Source organism: Pteronotus mesoamericanus, unplaced genomic scaffold (assembly GCF_021234165.1).
Source record: "Pteronotus mesoamericanus isolate MK-2021 breed Mesoamerican mustached bat unplaced genomic scaffold, CSHL_Meso_final contig_101, whole genome shotgun sequence".
Lineage (NCBI taxonomy): Eukaryota > Metazoa > Chordata > Mammalia > Chiroptera > Mormoopidae > Pteronotus > Pteronotus mesoamericanus.
Window position 1 is genome coordinate 13,802,040 of NW_026555001.1, and position 17,644 is coordinate 13,819,683.

General features: G+C 48.8%; 1 protein-coding gene across 1 annotated transcript in view; it reads left to right on the forward strand.

Moving 5' to 3' along the window:
• ALK (ALK receptor tyrosine kinase) overlaps positions 1-17,644 on the forward strand; it is a 632,462-nt gene that overhangs the window by 566,858 nt on the left and 47,960 nt on the right. Inside the window, exons 10-11 of the mRNA XM_054565684.1 lie at positions 1,901-1,995; positions 2,170-2,298. Of these exons, the coding sequence (XP_054421659.1) occupies positions 1,901-1,995; positions 2,170-2,298 (224 nt within the window). The remainder of the gene's footprint in view (positions 1-1,900; positions 1,996-2,169; positions 2,299-17,644) is intronic.

The window sequence follows — 17,644 nt, forward strand, 5'->3', positions numbered from 1 at the left end:
CCCTCCAACTGGGACTTGCAAACAAGCAAGATTATTTGTGAATGACCAGATTTCACAAGATGGATGAAGCATAGGCGGGCTTACTATGTAGTTCAAATAAGAATAATCAACCACAAACTTACGATTTAGGCAAAAGCTTGCTTTTGGCTTCAAGCACCCCCCCCCCAACCCCACACAGGAGACTGTCATTGTTCTCTGGCCGGGAGCCACCAAGCCAGCACCTAACCCGTCCATGCGCTGATCAGGGGCCATCTGCTCAAGGGCACAACATGGCTTCCAGCCCAGCCCACAGCTCGCTCATCAACTGTGACGCACATATACCAAATGGACGTTCTTTCTCTTGCGCACGTCTTCCCCACGGGCCATTCCTCCCCCCGTAGCATCTGTGTCCCATGTTGCCTCTGCTGTCTCTGCCCTGCGGTCCCCACACTGTCAGTCTCCCCTTCCTGCCAACACTCCGCTTTTCTGCTCCTGCGACCTAACCGACCTAACCGGCTGCCGGCACTCCGCTCTCTCTCCTTTACTCCTGACAGCTTTATTGAGCTGTAATTTACATACCGTTATTCACCTGATTTAGGGGTACATGCCAACAACTTCTAACAAACATCCAGAGTGGTACAAAGAGCACCACAGTCCAATTTTAGACTAATTTCATCATCCCAAAAAGACGTTTGTGTTGGTTTACAGTCAATACTGTTCCCACACCCAACCGTAGGAAACCATTAATCTGCTTTCGGTCCCTAGAGATTTGCTTCTTCCTGACATTTCATATAAATGGAGTCATTTATATGAGTGGAATCACAAGGTCTTTAACTTTTTGTCTGGCTCCTTTAGCTTAACATGGGGTTTCTGAGGTCCATCCATTTTAGAGCCTGTATCCTGGTCCATTCTTTTGTACTGGGGAGCAGCATTCCATTGCATGGCCACCCGCATTGGATTTATTCAGTCACCAGTGGAGGCACGGGTTCCCTCTCTTGATGGTTTAGCAGCCACACCAGAGGCTGCATTGTCTCCTGCAGGTCATCCGGCATTGACTTTCTGAGAAAAGGAAAGGTTTTCAAAGTTCTCGGGAAACTCTCCCTCCACAGTAGGTTGGCTGACAGCCTTCCAGGAGGACGACTCCCAAGGAGACAAAGGAACCAAAGTTGTTTTCTGTTTGTCCCACTCCAACGTCTTCCCTGGCCACAGTCCTAGGACTGACCCTGCAAGGCTATGAAACAGGTGGAAAGCGATGCTACCTCAGAGGGTTTACTGTGAATACCTACGGCCCACTCTGTGTTGTTTACAAACACCCCCCAAGGCTCCTAAGCAACTCATTTAATGTTTAACAACCAGGTGGGCACTACACAGACCAAGCCCAGGCAGAGCTGGTGCTAGGCACCAAATCCTTGAGACCCCGCCGTGTGAGTGATTGACATTTTGCTTGCTGGATGAGGGGGAAATCCAGGGGCACCGGGGAAGGAGCCAGGCTGCCTGAAGCCACAGGCTGGGGACTCTGAAGAGACAGTGGCTTTTTATCAGTTGGTACCAAAGCACTTTAATATATAGTGACTTAGACTCCACTGGAGAGAACCAGCTGAATATCAAGCCTACACATTTCCACCCACCTTGTACACCCAGAAAGCAAAGGGTCTCCTCAGAGTTTCCAGGTGTCCTATACCCAAGCCCCAAACTCCACATTAGATTAACCCACGGAACAATCCCCCAGGGAGGGCAGTGCTTCGGGCTGGAGAAGTAGGGGTCAGGCTGGCTGCTTCCTTCAGACAGTCGCTCTGAGGTTGGGCAAGGCTGGCGAAAGCTAATCACAGGCAGGTATCAGCACCACGTGCTGCCTGCTGAGTCCTAAGGCACAGCCAACCCTGGGCGTTCCTCACACACGCTCCTCTTGGCACACATACAGGTTCTGGCTGCAGATTGTCGCTTGGTGGGGACAAGGATCCAGAGCCACCGTGGCTTTCGACAATATCTCCATCAGCCTGGACTGCTACCTCACCAGTGAGTTCGCCCCGGCGCTGGCCCTGGCCCTTGCTCTCCTGCCCAGACCTCCCCGGGCCTCACCGCCCTGCCCTCACCTGGGCCCACTGTCCCCTGCCTTCCCCGCGAGCATACTCACCTCTCTCCCTAAGGAGCCTCCTGTAACTCAGCCGACGGGTCTTCTCTCTCTTCTAGTCAGTGGGGAGGACAAGATGCTGCAGGACACAGCACCCAAATCAAGAAACCTGTTTGAGAGAAACCCAAACAAGGAGATGAAACTCTGGGAAAATACACCAAAAGAGACCCCCGTCTTTGACCCTACAGGTAAGAGTTCAACTTACAAATTTGAACAAAGTAATTCTTTTTGTTGCAAAAGGCAGAAGAAAGATAAGTGTTTTGATTGGGGTGGGGAGCTATTAAAGAATAAAATGTCAGCCTTTAGAAGGAACATTTCCCATACACTGGCCCTGGGACTCCAAAAGGAAGCTGTTTGGTTCTCTTAGTACCTGGGCAAATGGAGCTTCTGAAAGCTATGCAAGGGAGCGTCTCTCCCACACGCTAGGGGAACAGCCAGGCCCTGACAAACGAGAGAACCAAGCTGGTGTCCTCTCAACTCAGTCTCCTGAAGCCACTCTCCACTGCTGAGCCAAGCACACCTTCCATCAGACTTTACTCCTCATAAAGGGCCCAAGACCGAGGTTATCTGTGGCACAAAGGCCGGCTGGCCCATCCTGGGTAAAGGCCCAGGAGTGTCAGGTTCAATGCATTTGCCCAAAGCTTGACTCCCCTCCAAAGCTGCTTGATTCAGCAGCCCCCAGGCCGAAGGGCTTCTCATGGGGACTCCGACGCTTCAAACACAGGCCTCTTCAGCCTCTGCCCCGAAACCATGGGCAAGACTTCTTAGCTACCCTTTGTACCAGGAGGAAATCTCCTGGAATCAGCCTCAAAGCCAGCCTGATGGTCCTCAGCACTTGTTAACTCTGGGAGCCCAGCCCCAGGGAAGCTGATGGAGGCCCCGGGCAGACGTCAGCAGGCCAAGGGGTCCCCCCTAGTGGGCAGTTGGACCTGAGTGCAGGAGGCTTCTTCCGACGTGAGACCTGGAGGAGCAGGCGAACAGTACACATGCTTCACCCACACTTTTTCCTATAAAAGATAACTCCTTACTAAAATAACAGTAGAGAAATGATAAATCTCTAATTTCTACTATAGATGTGAAATCCGCATTTAATGCAACATTAAATGAACAAAAGGTAGAGGTTTATACCTTCGTGCTCAATTTATTGGCTCTCTATGCATTAAGTAAACATTAGCTTTGTTTTGCCTTTGAAGACACCCCTTCCTTTCTCTCCTCCAGACAGCGGCCCCAGGACAAACTACCCTGTCCCAGTTCCTGCCTCTTCTAGCCAAACCAGGGGAGAGTCCATTGCTCTTCCCATCACCTCTCCCCTTTCCTCTCTTCACCTTTACCTAGAACCCCAAAATACCTTTCCATGTTTCCACGCAAAGGGGAACTTGGCCTCCTAAGCTCCAATCTCTGTTTCCCGACCCTGCCCAGCGGATCACGGTTCCTAAAAGCATCGAGCAGGAGGGAGGCAGCCCGCTGTTAATTGTTCAACAGCCCTCCCCACCACCCCCTCCCCTTGAGTTACCTCCCTTACTTCCGGGCCCTTTTTCCACCACTGCCTCCTGCGATAAATTCAAGACATGCTAAGCAAACATCACGGCAAGTGGCCGCCCTGCCTCACCACCAGCACTGATTACATAGCAGGGGTTCCAGATACACTTATTGATTGACTGGTGGGCACTTAATGCTTGAGCTCAGTTCTCAGATGTCGGCTGCTGGCCCCCCTGCAGCCGGCATTCAGGACCCAGCCATCCACCCTGCCTGACTCGCGGGCTTATTGCCATATAACTCCCACTGTTCCCAAAAGGCTAATCGATAAGGGCCTGCCCAATGGCCACTCAGGCTAATGAAATCACGCAGCGACTCAAAAGCAGCGGTGCTCCCCTTCCACCTCCAGATAAAACGAGAAGTGAGCGGCTGCCTGAGAGGCTGGAGGTGACAATGGCTGGAACGCATCCTCTTCTACTGTGTGGCCCCAGCCTCAGAGCAGGGTGGCAGGCAAATGACTACAGGCCAGCATTCTGTCCCCAGACCCCCTTTGGAGCAACCCCAACTCAAAGGGAAGAGGACACTGAGTCTTAGTAGGCTCCTTGGGAAGCTTTAGAGAACCAAAGAGCCAGGACTTTCCCAGGACCCACTGCCACGTCGGGGAGCAGCTCACGTGAGGGAGACATGAGGCAGGCTCCCAGCACCCCTCCCCTGCTGGATTTCAGTTGCTGGAGGCATCTCTCCCTGAGCCTGAGAGATCTGCCAGTCCCACCTTGCTGGAGACCCTAGCAGTGGGTGCGGGGAGGGAGTGCCTCTGTCTTAGGAAGATTTATAGGGAAACAGGGAGCAGGGCCTCCTTTCCCCCCCACCTACAAGACAAGGTCCACCGAGCCCTCTGAATCAGCCCTTGGCCAGGACTCAGCCCCATGGTCAGGGAGAATTGAGGTTCGCTCTCGGCAGCTTTAATCTAGACCCACCCACCGTTCTTGCATACTTCCTGTGAGGGCAGCTCAGCGCTGAGAGGTGCTGAGCAGAACAAGATCCAGGTCAGGAGCTCAAAGAACTAAGAGATTATAAGGGGAGAGCACAGATAGACAAACGATTAAGGGCAAGTTAAGTGCCTGCAGGAAAGGAGGGTCCTGGGGGAGGGCAGGTCCGGCAGGCTCCCGGAGAGGCCGAGGCCAGGGCCACAGCCACTCAGAAATGGTCACCAGGGCGAACACTGGCCTGGCACCCACCTCCCATGGGCCCAGCATTGCAGGGACAAGGTCAGCCCACTCTCACTGTTCTGGAGCTTCTAGCCCGGGGGAGCCGAGAGGCTTGGGAATGGGCAGATCACAGCCAGCAACGTGAAGATAACCCAGACGCAGCGCTCCTACCTGGGAGCCCCCCCCAACCCCCCGCGTGGAGAGGAAGGGAGGGCTGGGGCCCAGGAGGGAAAGGAAAGGGAAGAATAATGGATGAGCCTGCCTGGCCCTGGGCTAGGGTGTTGCACTTGTCAGCCCCTCCCGGCCCCGGGACAGCTGCTGGTGTTGCCATTGAAGGGATGAGGCAGGTGATCTAGAAGAATATTAAGTGCCCACAGCTGGTAAGGGAAGGCGCCAGGATGCGGCTCTGAAGCCCACATTTTTTCAGCCAGCTAAGTTACTTTAGAGTATCCAGGTCTCCGATCAGAGATCAACACCAAAAAAGAAAAAGCAGGTAACGCAGCCCGGATGAGAGCCCCTGACTGACCAGTAAACAAATCATTTGTCAGAGGAGACAAGATAATAAGATTTTCTTCCCAAAGTTCAATGCTGTCCGTTTCTGCTGGGCTGGAACGAGGGCGGCTGGTGGCATTTCGGGTCTCCTCTTGGCAGGCGCTGGAACAGCTCCTGGAAACGGGAAGGCAGTTTCAGAAGACAGCCTCTCGCAAAGCTTCCAACTTTCCCTAAACTCTCCTCACTTCCTCCCAGGCAGTCCCCGCACCCCCATGAGGGCCTGACACCCAGGTCCCTCACCCCCAGCCCCCGGGGCGGGGCTGAGCAGCCAGGCAGGGGAGCACCCGGCCAGGTGCCTCACAAAGCGTTCTCGGAAGCCTGAGTCACTTTAGCTAATCAGAAAGAAACTGAGAGAGAAAATGGGGCAAGTATGAAGTCTGAGAAAATTACATTTGTCAGCTTTGCACATACAATTACACTAACCAAATGGCTGGGATAATGCAATCACAGAGCTCCAGAGCTAGTGCTCGCTCTCTTCTCTCTCTCTCATTCTCTCTCTCTCTGTCTGTCTAATGAACATTAGGGGTGAGGAGGTGTGAATAGGCTCCGCCATCCTGTCTCTCTCTCTAAAAGCCCAGGTAAGGTCAGGCAGGACCCCCAAGGCCTGGTGACCCTGCCTCAGCTTCCTTAGCCCTTTCTTCTTCTCCTACAAGCTCACAGGTTGTATAGGGAGAGCAGAAAGCAATTGCCTCAGTTTGAGAACCAGCCTAAACCTTGGGCCCTGCCTGCAAGCAACCAAACTCACGGAGTCCTAGCGTCACACCACGGACTGGCCTCCCAGTTGGCTGTTGTCGGTTGGTTTACCATTTTCTGAGGACACATCTCTTGCCTTACGGGGGCTGGAGGGGCTAATTAAAAATATGTAGGGTCACGAAAAGAGCCCTGGGCCAGGAGTCAGAACCCCTCCCTGTGCGTGGCCCTGGCTGGCCAGCACTAGCAAGCGGTGCTCCTGGGTGGCCCCGCCCCTGCACACCTTCCCCGCCCTCCCCTGAGACGGACACGTCGGCACACACGCAGGTCACGGAGCTCGTGTGTGAGGGGCTGACGGGAACACAGACAAGGGTGAAAAAACTGGTGTTTTCAAAAGTTGGGGTTGGAGGTCCACGGTCTCCAGGCCCTGCCCCATCCTCAGCCCCCTCGGGTCTGAGGGTGAAGGGATGTGGCATAAGGGAGCCCGAGCTTTTTGTGGCCCGGATCTCTGATTAACCCATGGCACTGCTAATGTGCCCAGAAGTAAGAGTGACAGACTGTCCATTCCCACATAACGCTCCTGTGAGTCAAGAACAGATGCCAATTCCAATGAGGAAGTTTTATGTGTTTCATATAAATTGATTGGGTCTATTTCTGCTAAATGCATTATCCATTCACCACAGAACAACTATTAGAGTTAATAGAATTTGTAGCTAGAGCCATTACGTTCCAAGCACGCCCTTCTGAGGATGACGGCATCGCTGGAGGGCAGGCTCTGCCGGACCAGCCCCCTTGCTCAGAGCCTGTCCTCTCACTCGCTCGTTTCCATCAGAGCCTCTGCGCTCCGGCCCTGCGGGCCCTGCCAAGCTTACTTCAGCAGCACGCCCAAGAGTAAAGACTTACCCAGGTCCTAAATAAATAAATATGTTCCAACCCAATTTCAAAAATCCTATCTTATACCTGTCAGCACTGCAGGCAACCCGGTCCTAGGCCGGGGCGGAGAGGAAGCTGAGATTCCCGCTGTAGCCATAGCTCTTCACTGGGTGCCAGGCATTGGGAGGACAGGACACACGTAACAGCTGCAGGGCCAGGGAGCCCCACTCACTCTGGGGGGACACTCAGATTCGGCTCTTGGGTCCATTGCGTCATTAACAGCTTTCCCCAGAAGTGCCCAGCAACAGAATGCTGGGCTTGGTGCGGCAGGGAGTAGGTCACCCTTCAGGAACCTAGGCCCAGCCCAGGGTTTCCCCCCTGTACCCTCGCATCATCTGCTCTGGTCGCCTGGCTGGGAAAAGGGGACCCTCAAGTGCTGCTCATTAAAAACACAGATTCCTGGGCTCCACAGACCTGTGGGATCTGACTATTTGAGAAGGGAAGGTCAGACTGCATTTTTAGTGAATCTCAAGGAAAGTTTGATTTGAAACAAAGCTGTAGGCACCCCAGACGGCAGCCCAGCTTTCTCAACGGAGAAGAGGGGCCTGGGCCGTGGGCAGGCGAGGAGCGGGCTCTGAGCTGCAGGGCATCCACATGAGGCTTCAGCTCTCGGACAGCCGAGGTCTTGCTCCGTGCCGTTTCCTCTTTTCACGGCAACGCTAAGTGCCAGTCGGTGGTGGCTGACTCTTTTGTATGCATTACCTCACTTTTCAGTGTGACCCCCTCTTACAGACACGGTAACTGAGGCCCACAGAGGTTAAGTAGCTTTGCCCTAAGTTATACAACTGATATGAAAGGCTAAAGAAAGGATTTTTTTAAATCACATGGAAAAAAATAAAGTTTTCTAGTCCAAGTAACATTCAGAAGGGCACGGTTGTAAGAAAGAAATTTTAAAGGCATCCCACTGTTGAGAAGGCCTTCTGGAGGAATCTCTCTGAGGAGCCTCGTTTCTACCGTCAGTTTTTGCTTAAACAGAGCACATCTGCATCTTCGCTCACACTCAGACCAGCGTTCTGCGCACACAATGCACACGCCACACGCCCACGTCAGAGAGCTGATAGTTGCAGCGACTGGCATGCCTCTCTGCACCCAGCCTTCACTGGGGCGCATGGACGGCACCCTGCCTGCACCCACTCAGCTGTGGGGGTAGCAAGTCCAAGAGTCAGGCAGGCCCAGGGACTTAGATATAGTTCCTGGAACCAGTTAGGTCACTGACATTTCCCTGCTTGGCAGGCCCACTATTTAATCAAGTGCTTCATGTTCTCCTTATTTTACTAATTGTAGATTCTCATCTATTTATAACAAGCAAACTAGTGATGACACACGAAGCACCAGCCTTAACAAGGCTCACGGGCCCCCAGTCACCGCAGCAGGTTCGGCGCCGTCCCAATTAGGATGTCACTCTTCATTTAGGTGCATCTCCCTCCCCTAAACACGACTGTGCTCCAGGAAGAGAGGTAGCGTGGAACTAATTCGTGATTCATGATCCCCATTACCGACGTTAAGGAGTCTCTTCCAGTGCAAGCAGCTTTGCGCTTTGGAGAGCCAGTCAACGTTGTGAGGGGTGGCCAACACCGAGGCCCCGGGGCTGCTTGGCTGCCAAGGGAGAGAAAGCACTTCCACAGGGACCTTGTGTTGGTGGCAGTTAGAACTAAAGGTTCCCGGGCAGAGTGCCCGCCTGCAACACAGCTTCCCAGGGGGAAGTTCCCTGCGTGCAGGCTGCCCGCTTTCACCTGTACACAGTCCGCAGCTACTCAGCATGTTCAGTGCATCTCGTCTGATCCTTCCAGGCTCCCCCAGGCTCCCTGAGGATGGACATTATTAGCAGGAAGCAATAGAGCAGTTTTTAACACCCAGACTCCCTTTGTTCAGGTCCCAGCTATGCCACTTACTTTAAGCCCCTGCTTTTTCCTTCCTGTGCCTTTGTTTTCCCACCTTAAAACATGGCGCTTATATGCTTAGTGTTCACATCCCACAGGTTTGATGAAAGAATCACATGTCAAGGGCTTACCAGAGCCATGGCTATTTTCCCCGCTTTAGAGGTAAGGAAACAGAACCAGAAAGGTCATGGGACTTGCCCCAGCAGTAAACTGCAAAGCCGGGGTCCAGACTCAGCCCAGATCACTCGAGTCTCCCGCCCTAGCCCCGCAGTCCCCAGAACAACCCCAAGTGCCGCCCAGATGCTGACCATGGTGTGGGGGAAGCTCTTACTGGGTCCAGATGGACCCGTTTCCTCCGTCCATTCTGGAGATTTGACTCAGCGTTCAATGCAGAAAACATCATTGCTTTCTAGCCAATGTTTTTGCAATTCCCTGAATCCAAATTCTAAAAAAGAACAACCTCACTAAAGCTGAGTTCCTCTGAACCAGCATGTGCCGTGTGCCTGCTCTGGGCCACGCCCTGGGCTGGTGCCGCTCCGGAAAACTGCACCACCCAGGGCTGGGCTCACGTGAGCCCGATATGAAGCGGCTATTGTCCCCCACGAGGAAGACTCGGGTCCCCTTTCCTGTTTCCAGTCGCACACACCTGGAATTAGGACAGGTCCCCCACCCCATGGCTCTGACTTTATCTTGCCTAGGAGGGTGAGAAAGTCTTCATCCAAGATGGGTGCTTTGCAATTATACTGATCATCCCTTTTTAAAAAAGAAATCCAGTGTCCTCTGAGAAAGCCAGGAATCAGCAGTGTTACTGTAGACATGCCCACCCTGGACCCCACTGGAGAAATAGTGTAGGATTACCCAACTCGGACAGACCCCAAAATGCCCCCATGAACCTCTGATCCAACGCTGTAGACTAGTGGTTGGAATTATGGTAAACTGAAGACAGAATGCCTCAACACCATGCTGTGGCTGCTCTTAACAGTGGAGGGAACTACTGTCTCTCTCCTGGCTGGCCTGAGAAAACAAGCTGTTTTTTTCCCATTTGCTTCTGTGAAGGGTTACGTAAGTGGGAGACAATAAATGATCCAAGAACTCTGGTCTCAGCACGCCTTGATTAAGATCATTTAGCTTCAAGACTAGCAGAACACAAAAGGCCCCTCCATCAGTGCAAGTGCATTAAGCACTTATTATTTGGGAAGTTCACTTTTAATTATCGACTTTCTCCCAGACTTGCTGGTTCCGCCTGCAAAACAACCCTGCATCCCCTCGGAGCCCATTCAGCTCTCTGCCTGTTGCAGCAAAGCCTCAGTGGTCCTGGGCAGATAGATGTTATTTTGTTTAGATTCATCTGGGCCTGGAGCTGGACAGAGGAACTAGGAGGAGAAAGGCTGACATCCTAACTCTAGGTCACAAAAGGGGATTCCTCCCACTTGCTCCTTTGGGGCAAAGAGGGAAAGCAATAGGAGTTGGAATTACCGAGGCTGTCACTGAGGCAGGGAGGGGGGAGGGGCCTCAGAGAAGAACTCAGCCCAGTCAGCACCCTCCAGGCTGGGTGCTGACACAAAAGAGGAGAAGGCCAAAGTGCTGGCCACAGGCAGGGGCTTTGGAGAGGCTGGATAGTTTGCTTAGTAACAAATTACCATCAATATAGGGGCTTAAAACAACATGCATTTGTTTCTTTAGTTTCTGTATGTCAGGAAACCAGCAACAGCTCAGCTGGGTCCACTGCTTCTTAATTTCTCATAAGGTTACAATCAGGGTGTTAGCCAGGGCTAGGGACTCATCTGAAAGCTCAAACAGGGAAGGAGTCATCAGTCCACGCTCACATAGCTATTGGCAGTTCCTGGTGGGGGGAGGGGAAGAAAGTATAGAAAAGTATATACAGGGCTGGGCACAAGTAGATTAATAATAATAAATAAACAATACAAGAATAAATTGTGCTTTGTGGACTCACAACTATAAACCTATTTTTGCCCACCCCTGTATAGAGAGACTGCTAACAAGGTGAAAGTCACAGTCTTATGTAACAAAACTGCAAAAATACCTTGGCTGTATTTTCTTGGATAGAAGCCTTGCTCATACTCAAAGGGAGGGGATTATGACTTCCAGGAGGTAGACATTATTGTGGACCATCTTAGAGCCCACAGGCACATATGTTCACAAAGCACCTATTGAGTACCAGGTAATACCAAGGTGGTAAGCGGATCATCAAAGAATCCTAGAGACCAAGGTGCTAGCTGTGCAACTTTCGGAGAATCGAGCACCCTGGGCCCCCTTTTTCCCCTCATCCGTAAAGTAGGGCTGATAATTATACCAGCCACAGTTCTTTCTCAGGCCTGACTATTGGAGTGAGCAAATGAGATCACGTCCAACGGGCTTTGCAAGGTACGGAAGAATATACTAATATCATGTTTTGTGATATTGTTCTTAACATTATTATTGAAATGGGCCAATTCACCGGTCCTCCATATGTTGCCTTCTATAAATTTTCCCTGTATTGCTGTTTATCCTCCTCCCTAACCTACGAGCTGTGCACTCATGTTTATGCATGTGTGTGCATTTCTGTATGTTTCCTCAAGATTTGTGCAGAAGTTTCAAGGAAATTCCAGTTTCTGCCCTCTTAAACCTGGCCATGTTTTAAAAAAAAGGGAGGGGGTGGAGAGACACATAGGTTGCATGTTGGGTTCTCTCATTTTATCAGTTCTCCCAATCCGACCAGTCATCAGTTTGCAGGTGAAACCCTCCAACTCCTTGTTGGAAATAAACAGCTTGTGTAGGGGGAGAGAATTGTCCAAAAGGCTCTCTCATGAACAGATATTGAAAGAGGATTTTTAGTCTTTTAAAGTTTGTCAGGATCTCAGCCATAATGGGGACGCTGGAGCTTTTTCCAGGAAGTTTTTCAAACAAATCCCTGGTCACTGCATCTGGGAGGGCTGATTTGGTTTTTATAATGAACGTTGACAGTTACTTCAAAATAATGTAAGGGCAAATTTTATTTAATTACTATTAAGTAATAATTAAATAATTTTATTTATCATTTATGTATTTATAATAAACAAATATTATTTACTTATTTATAAAATTCAATGACTTCATTGAATTATTATTTATGAAGTAGCTGACAGATTGAATGAATGATCCTCCTCCAGAATCAGTGTTAACACGTAAGGAAAATAAGGCATTTCTCAAGGTTGTCCAGTAATCTAACTAAGAATCAGAAAAACTCCCCAGGCCTCAGAACAGCACCCTGGACAAGAGGACTACTTCTTTCCCCTCAAGCAGCGTTATGACTTTGACCCTTCTAACTAATCCATTCAGCCTACACACTGAATGGTTGAACTCCATCAACCCTCAGGGCAGCAGAGTGTCCACACGGCTAAGGAGTAGGATTCGAGCGTTTTCTTACGGATTGCAGGGCTCGCTGGATCTCAGCAATGTGGGTGTGGGTTTGCAAATATGAGTGTGTGCTAGTGAGTATGTGGGGGTGTGTGTTAGTCCCTAGAACGCCTACCCCATCTCTGCTGTGCCGTCCTGGGTTAGAGGCAAAATACCTTTCGGCAAAGCCCCATTTATGCTAGCGGAGCTCCTCTAGTCCCCTCCACCCTGCATTGCCATATTCCTATAAAACAGGAACTCCAAAGGGCCACGGGCATCTCTGCTGACTAAGGGCCACACGCAGGGCCCCAGCATGCATGAGCCCCCATCCGACCACTCAAGTGGGTGTGGGGGCTGCGGCCTAACCTACATTCTTCTTTCTATTATGTCTAGTTTTGGTTTTGGTGTTCATTTACCAAGGGTTTATGAACCGCCTTCTATGTGGCCAGCACTGCTTTAGGACCTGGAGGAAAAGCAATGAACAAAGTCAACTAAGCCCCTCTCTTGTAGAGTTTACACGCTACCTGGGGAGACAGACAACAAACACGTGTATAGATGAGATAGTCTCATATAGTGACATAAGAAAATGAAGCAAGTTAAGGGCAACAGAGAGGACAGTGGCAGACAGAGCAGGTATGCTGTGAGGGAGAAAACTTTACCTTCCTTCAAGAGTGCATCAGAACAGAACTGGATAATCCAATTTGTTATTAATATTAAGACCCTACTTTTTGCTCCTAGGCTGGTGTGGCCTGAGGCAACCTCCAAGGCCCTCCGCAACATAGCTGCAATTCTAATACACTCTAGTGGCCTTGACGATGAAGAGTGTGGAGATGCAGCAGAGGGCAGGTGGAGAGACGGGAGCGGCCTGGGCTGAGCAGGCTGGGCTGGGGAAGTGACCAAGGATGGCGGGCTGCAGGCCACAGGCAGTGCCTCAAGAAGCACTGGAAGCCCGGCCCCCGTCCAGGCTGGCGCTGTTGTTTCCGGGACAGCAGCAGCAGGAGTCCCTGGTCAGTGGTGTTTTCATTGCAAAGAGGTGGGAGATCTGGGTTCTCGGAGGCTCCGCTCCGATTGAAGGCTGACGCAGGCAACCTGGGAGCCCAAAGAAGGACCCAGTCCCATAACTGCCACTGTTAGTTCAGTGGCCTTCCATGACTACCGTCATTAATTCAATGCCTGATGATGTCAAGACTCATATCTCTGCGGTCTCCTCGGTCTTCCCCTTACACCTGCTGCCTCGCGCCACTGCATCTGCAGCCACCATGGCTGCGCTGCAGGCCAGCACAAGGGAGAAGCATCTCTTCCCCTATTTTCTCAAGCCTCTAGTCTTACATGTGTTGCCTTCTCTTCCTTTGCTTTCTGCCCTTGGCATTTGGATTTCCCTCTTCTTCATGTGCCCCTGTTCTCCACTTTATCTTAGAGGGTGTCCAGACCCAGGAGCCATTGGTTCTTGCTTGTTCCAAATCACGAGGCCACTTGGGCTGCCTGCACCTCCATCTGCCCCTCTGCCTGAGGTGTCACAGTCACAAAAAGGCCTCGTAAGGGTGTCACCCTTTGTGACTTAAAGCCACACGATAAGCAAGAACGTCTAAGAATGAAAGAGTGAGGGGCTCTGGCCCCCGCACTGTCCCCTCCCTCTCAGGAGCCAGAGGACCTTACAACAGGGGGCGGCAAATCCTACCAATATTACTCCTGTGGGCAAGCATCAGGCTGAGGCTTTATCTCCCCAGGCTGGGGACCAGAGATGATTAGGGCACAAATCGGTGACTCTTGGGGCCTGAGTGTGGCAAAGCTCAGATTTGAACCACCACCACCTCCCACTTAAGCCTCCAAACCAAATCCATTAGGTGTAACCGCCAGATGGGTGAGTCCCCAGGCCCCCGCATCAGTATCAAATACTTCATTATCACAACCCTGGCCTGGAGCCAACTGGGGATAACCAAATTAGCCCCGAGGCGTCCCTTAACTTAATTTTTACAGTTCTGCTTTCAGGATAGTGTGTTTTCCTGTGACCTTTCTCTTCTCTCATGTGTTTCTGACTTTCCCTTGGGGAGCGGGAGGTGACTGAGCGCACAACACAGCAGCCACCACAGGAGCCATTAAAACTCCCTCGGATTCCCCGCGTCAGAGGTGTTTAGGGTAATTCAGCTCTGAAAGCCGCTTTTATCTCCACAGCCCCGACTTGTGGCCCTGCTGAGGGCGAGCTGCCTCACCAGGCGGTTCCTCTCAGTGAAGCAACGCCTGCCTCCCCGCAGAGAGGGGCCTCTGTTCTCGGCCCCTGGGGGACCTCAGCCTTTCCAGGCATCCTGTCTAGAGGAACTCTGTGAGAGCAGAGGAGACAGAGATGTAAAGTGAGGAAGAAATCATGTGTGTGAACACAGCTAGTGGCAAAGACAGGGCTGGTGGTATAACTATTAATGTTACCACCTGCTAACTTCTGGAAGGAAGGGAAGGAGGAAGGGAGGAAAAGAGAAGAAAGAAAAGAAACCCAAGAGAGAAATGGCCAGAAAGCTTTGCACAAACAAATGAGGTGTTTTGGGCGGGGGGTAGGGTTTGCGTGAGCATGTGCATATACATGCCAACCAATTCAGTCTAAGAAACAAACTAGAGCAACATGGAAAATCCATCAACTGAAAACGGTGTTGCAGAGCAAGTGCCTGTGACTTGTCCCACATCAGCCTCAGGTGTGCTCTGTCTCAGGCCACTGTTTATCTTTCCTCCGTGATTGCCTATCTTTTGACATAAAAGTAATAGCTCTTTCTCCTCTCCTACCTGCTGACATAACATGGTTTTAAAAAGCCAAACTCACCGCAAGATGAAGGTGCTACATAAACGCTCTGTAATGACACACATTAAAATCACAGGCCTAAAGATTCCCAGCCCTGTTTGTTCACAACCATAGTAATGTCCTTTTACCTGAGATTACACTTCCCCTCTCTTCCACCATCCACCAGATAGATTCAAAAATATAAATACATTCCAAAACTACAAAAATAAAGGCTTCCTGCAGCTAGCTGTCCCTCAGCCCGATATACAAGGGAAGTGTAGGACCACCTTCACACCCTCACCCAACATTGTATATAAAATAGATTAAACATAAGAGGACGTGCTGAAGCACTAAGGATACGTATCTGACAGTAGAGAGAGAAGAAAGTGGGTCAATATAAAATATTTACAGCTGGGCCATTTAGTGAAGGGTGAAATAGCCCTAAACAACTAGTTGATTTTAGGTAGCACTTTCAAGAAAAAGCTAAATTATACTTAGTGGGTACCTTTTTAAACAAAGGGCAGAACATGATGTAACAGCAGGTTCTAGGCCATGGTCATTGGAGATATCAATGAGGTGAAATATGAAAAACCCTGCAGCCCCAGAAATAGAAATGCAGGTTAGGGCCTGACCAGATAGGTGGTATAAAGGGATTAATCGCAGAAAATGACCTCAAGTGATTCCTACATTAAAATTTTTTCAAGGATCCTGGGAATCTGGCAGGAATGGCAATAACAGCATAGTTCTTTTTTTTCTCCCTGAATCCTTACATAAAAACAGAGCAACCACATATCAAAACTGAAAACCCATGGATATATGTAACAAAATTATTTTATAACACATACCCCGCCAACCCCAAAATACAGGTCGGTGAGAATAAAGCACAAACAACCATGAGATCTGCATAGTGTCAACACCTGAACTAGAGAAAGACAAGGAAAGCAGCAGGCTGTCTTACAAACTTGAGAATGGGAGAAACCTGAAATGCCTAATAGGTATTTGCTGGAAACGACAGAAAGCCAATCTGAGAAAAGCTTCTGAAACTGCGAGAGGCTTTGCCCCGTTCAGTGGTGCATGAATGCACAGGCCCATGGAAAGATCTTACGCAACGAGCGCAGTCTGGCCGCCAAGCCTCCCTTCCAGGAAAGAGCCCACATTAAGGAAAAAATCCTGGGAGTAAAATCAATGTTGGGTAAGAAAGGCATAATAGAGACAAAAATATTTTTTTAAAAAAAGAGCGTTTCCAGATATAAAAAAGTAGGTGAAAGAAACAGAGCCAGAAACATCAGAAAGCAAGCTACCATATTTTAAAATACCATATATATTTTAAAAAGAAGAAGAATAGAGGGAGTTCTGTGAAGTTAGAAAATATCCTGTACCCTAAAAGTTCTAGAAAACTAATTTTACATAAAAACATATAACAGATAAGTATCAAGATCGCATCGCATACAAAATTACAATAAGAATTTTAAAAGAACATAGAGGACAGAATAACACCTGTACAAAAAAAAAATAAAAGCATCTCCAAAAGACAGATCAAAAGAATAACCTTCTATTTCAAAATGATCACAAATGAAACAATGGTACAAGACATGAAAAATAACATGTCAGTATTACAAAAGATGAGAAACTAGGTGGCAGAACTCAGAAAATAGTGCAAAATAAAAGGAAAAAATAATTCAGAGATGAAAATTAAATTAGAAGGAATGCAAAAGCAAATAAACACAAGTTAATGCTAATAGAAGGTGAAAAAAGAAAAATTTTTTTAAAATAAAAATGATGACATACATCAAAGCTAGGCAAAGAAGATCCAACATATAGATAACAGGAGTGCCTAAAGATGAAAGCCTAAGGAGTGGAGTAAACAAATACTTAAAGCTATAATCCAAAAAAAAAAATTTTCTTATTGAAACTACTTATTAAAAGAGTACTATGTGTATCTGAGAATATTGACCCAGAATGAGCAATACCAAAGAACATTCTAGTAAAATCACCAAACCCTTAAAGGAAAAAATACTTTGGGCACCTAAAAAAACCAAGCGATTAGAGAATAAAATTTAGATTATCATCACAGTTTTTTTACAATAATTCTTTATGCCATAAGAAAATAGATTAGCACATATACTATACTCAAGGGTAAAAAATATTATAAAAATCAAGAACTCAAAGAATATTTCTCCCATGAGTCCTTCCTAAAGAATCTGCTTGAAAACCAGTTTCAGACAACCAAAATGACTAGGATATATTAGTATGACTAATGTGAACATTAAACACATGGTACTTACAGAAGTAAGACTAAGGACTAAAGAGGAAAGAGTGCCATATGTAATGGCAATAGGCCCAAGGAGGGTAATGGTGTAGGTGGAATACAACTCCAAGGAATTTACAGGAGATATCAATGATGTCAACATATACTCCTTATATATATAAAGCAGATTTCAGGTTTTATATTGATGATGGTATTGTAGGAATATTTTTACTCTGATACTACTGTATGTATAATGAAGAATAAAGTGAATAAATAAGTATAGAATATTCTGTTAGAATATTCCTTAAAAACCAAGATTCTCAGTGTAGAAAAAGAAATAGAGATTAATACAGAAAAGGTTAAATCTAAAACTCACTAGTCCTGAAGATGAATTGGAAGTATCAATGG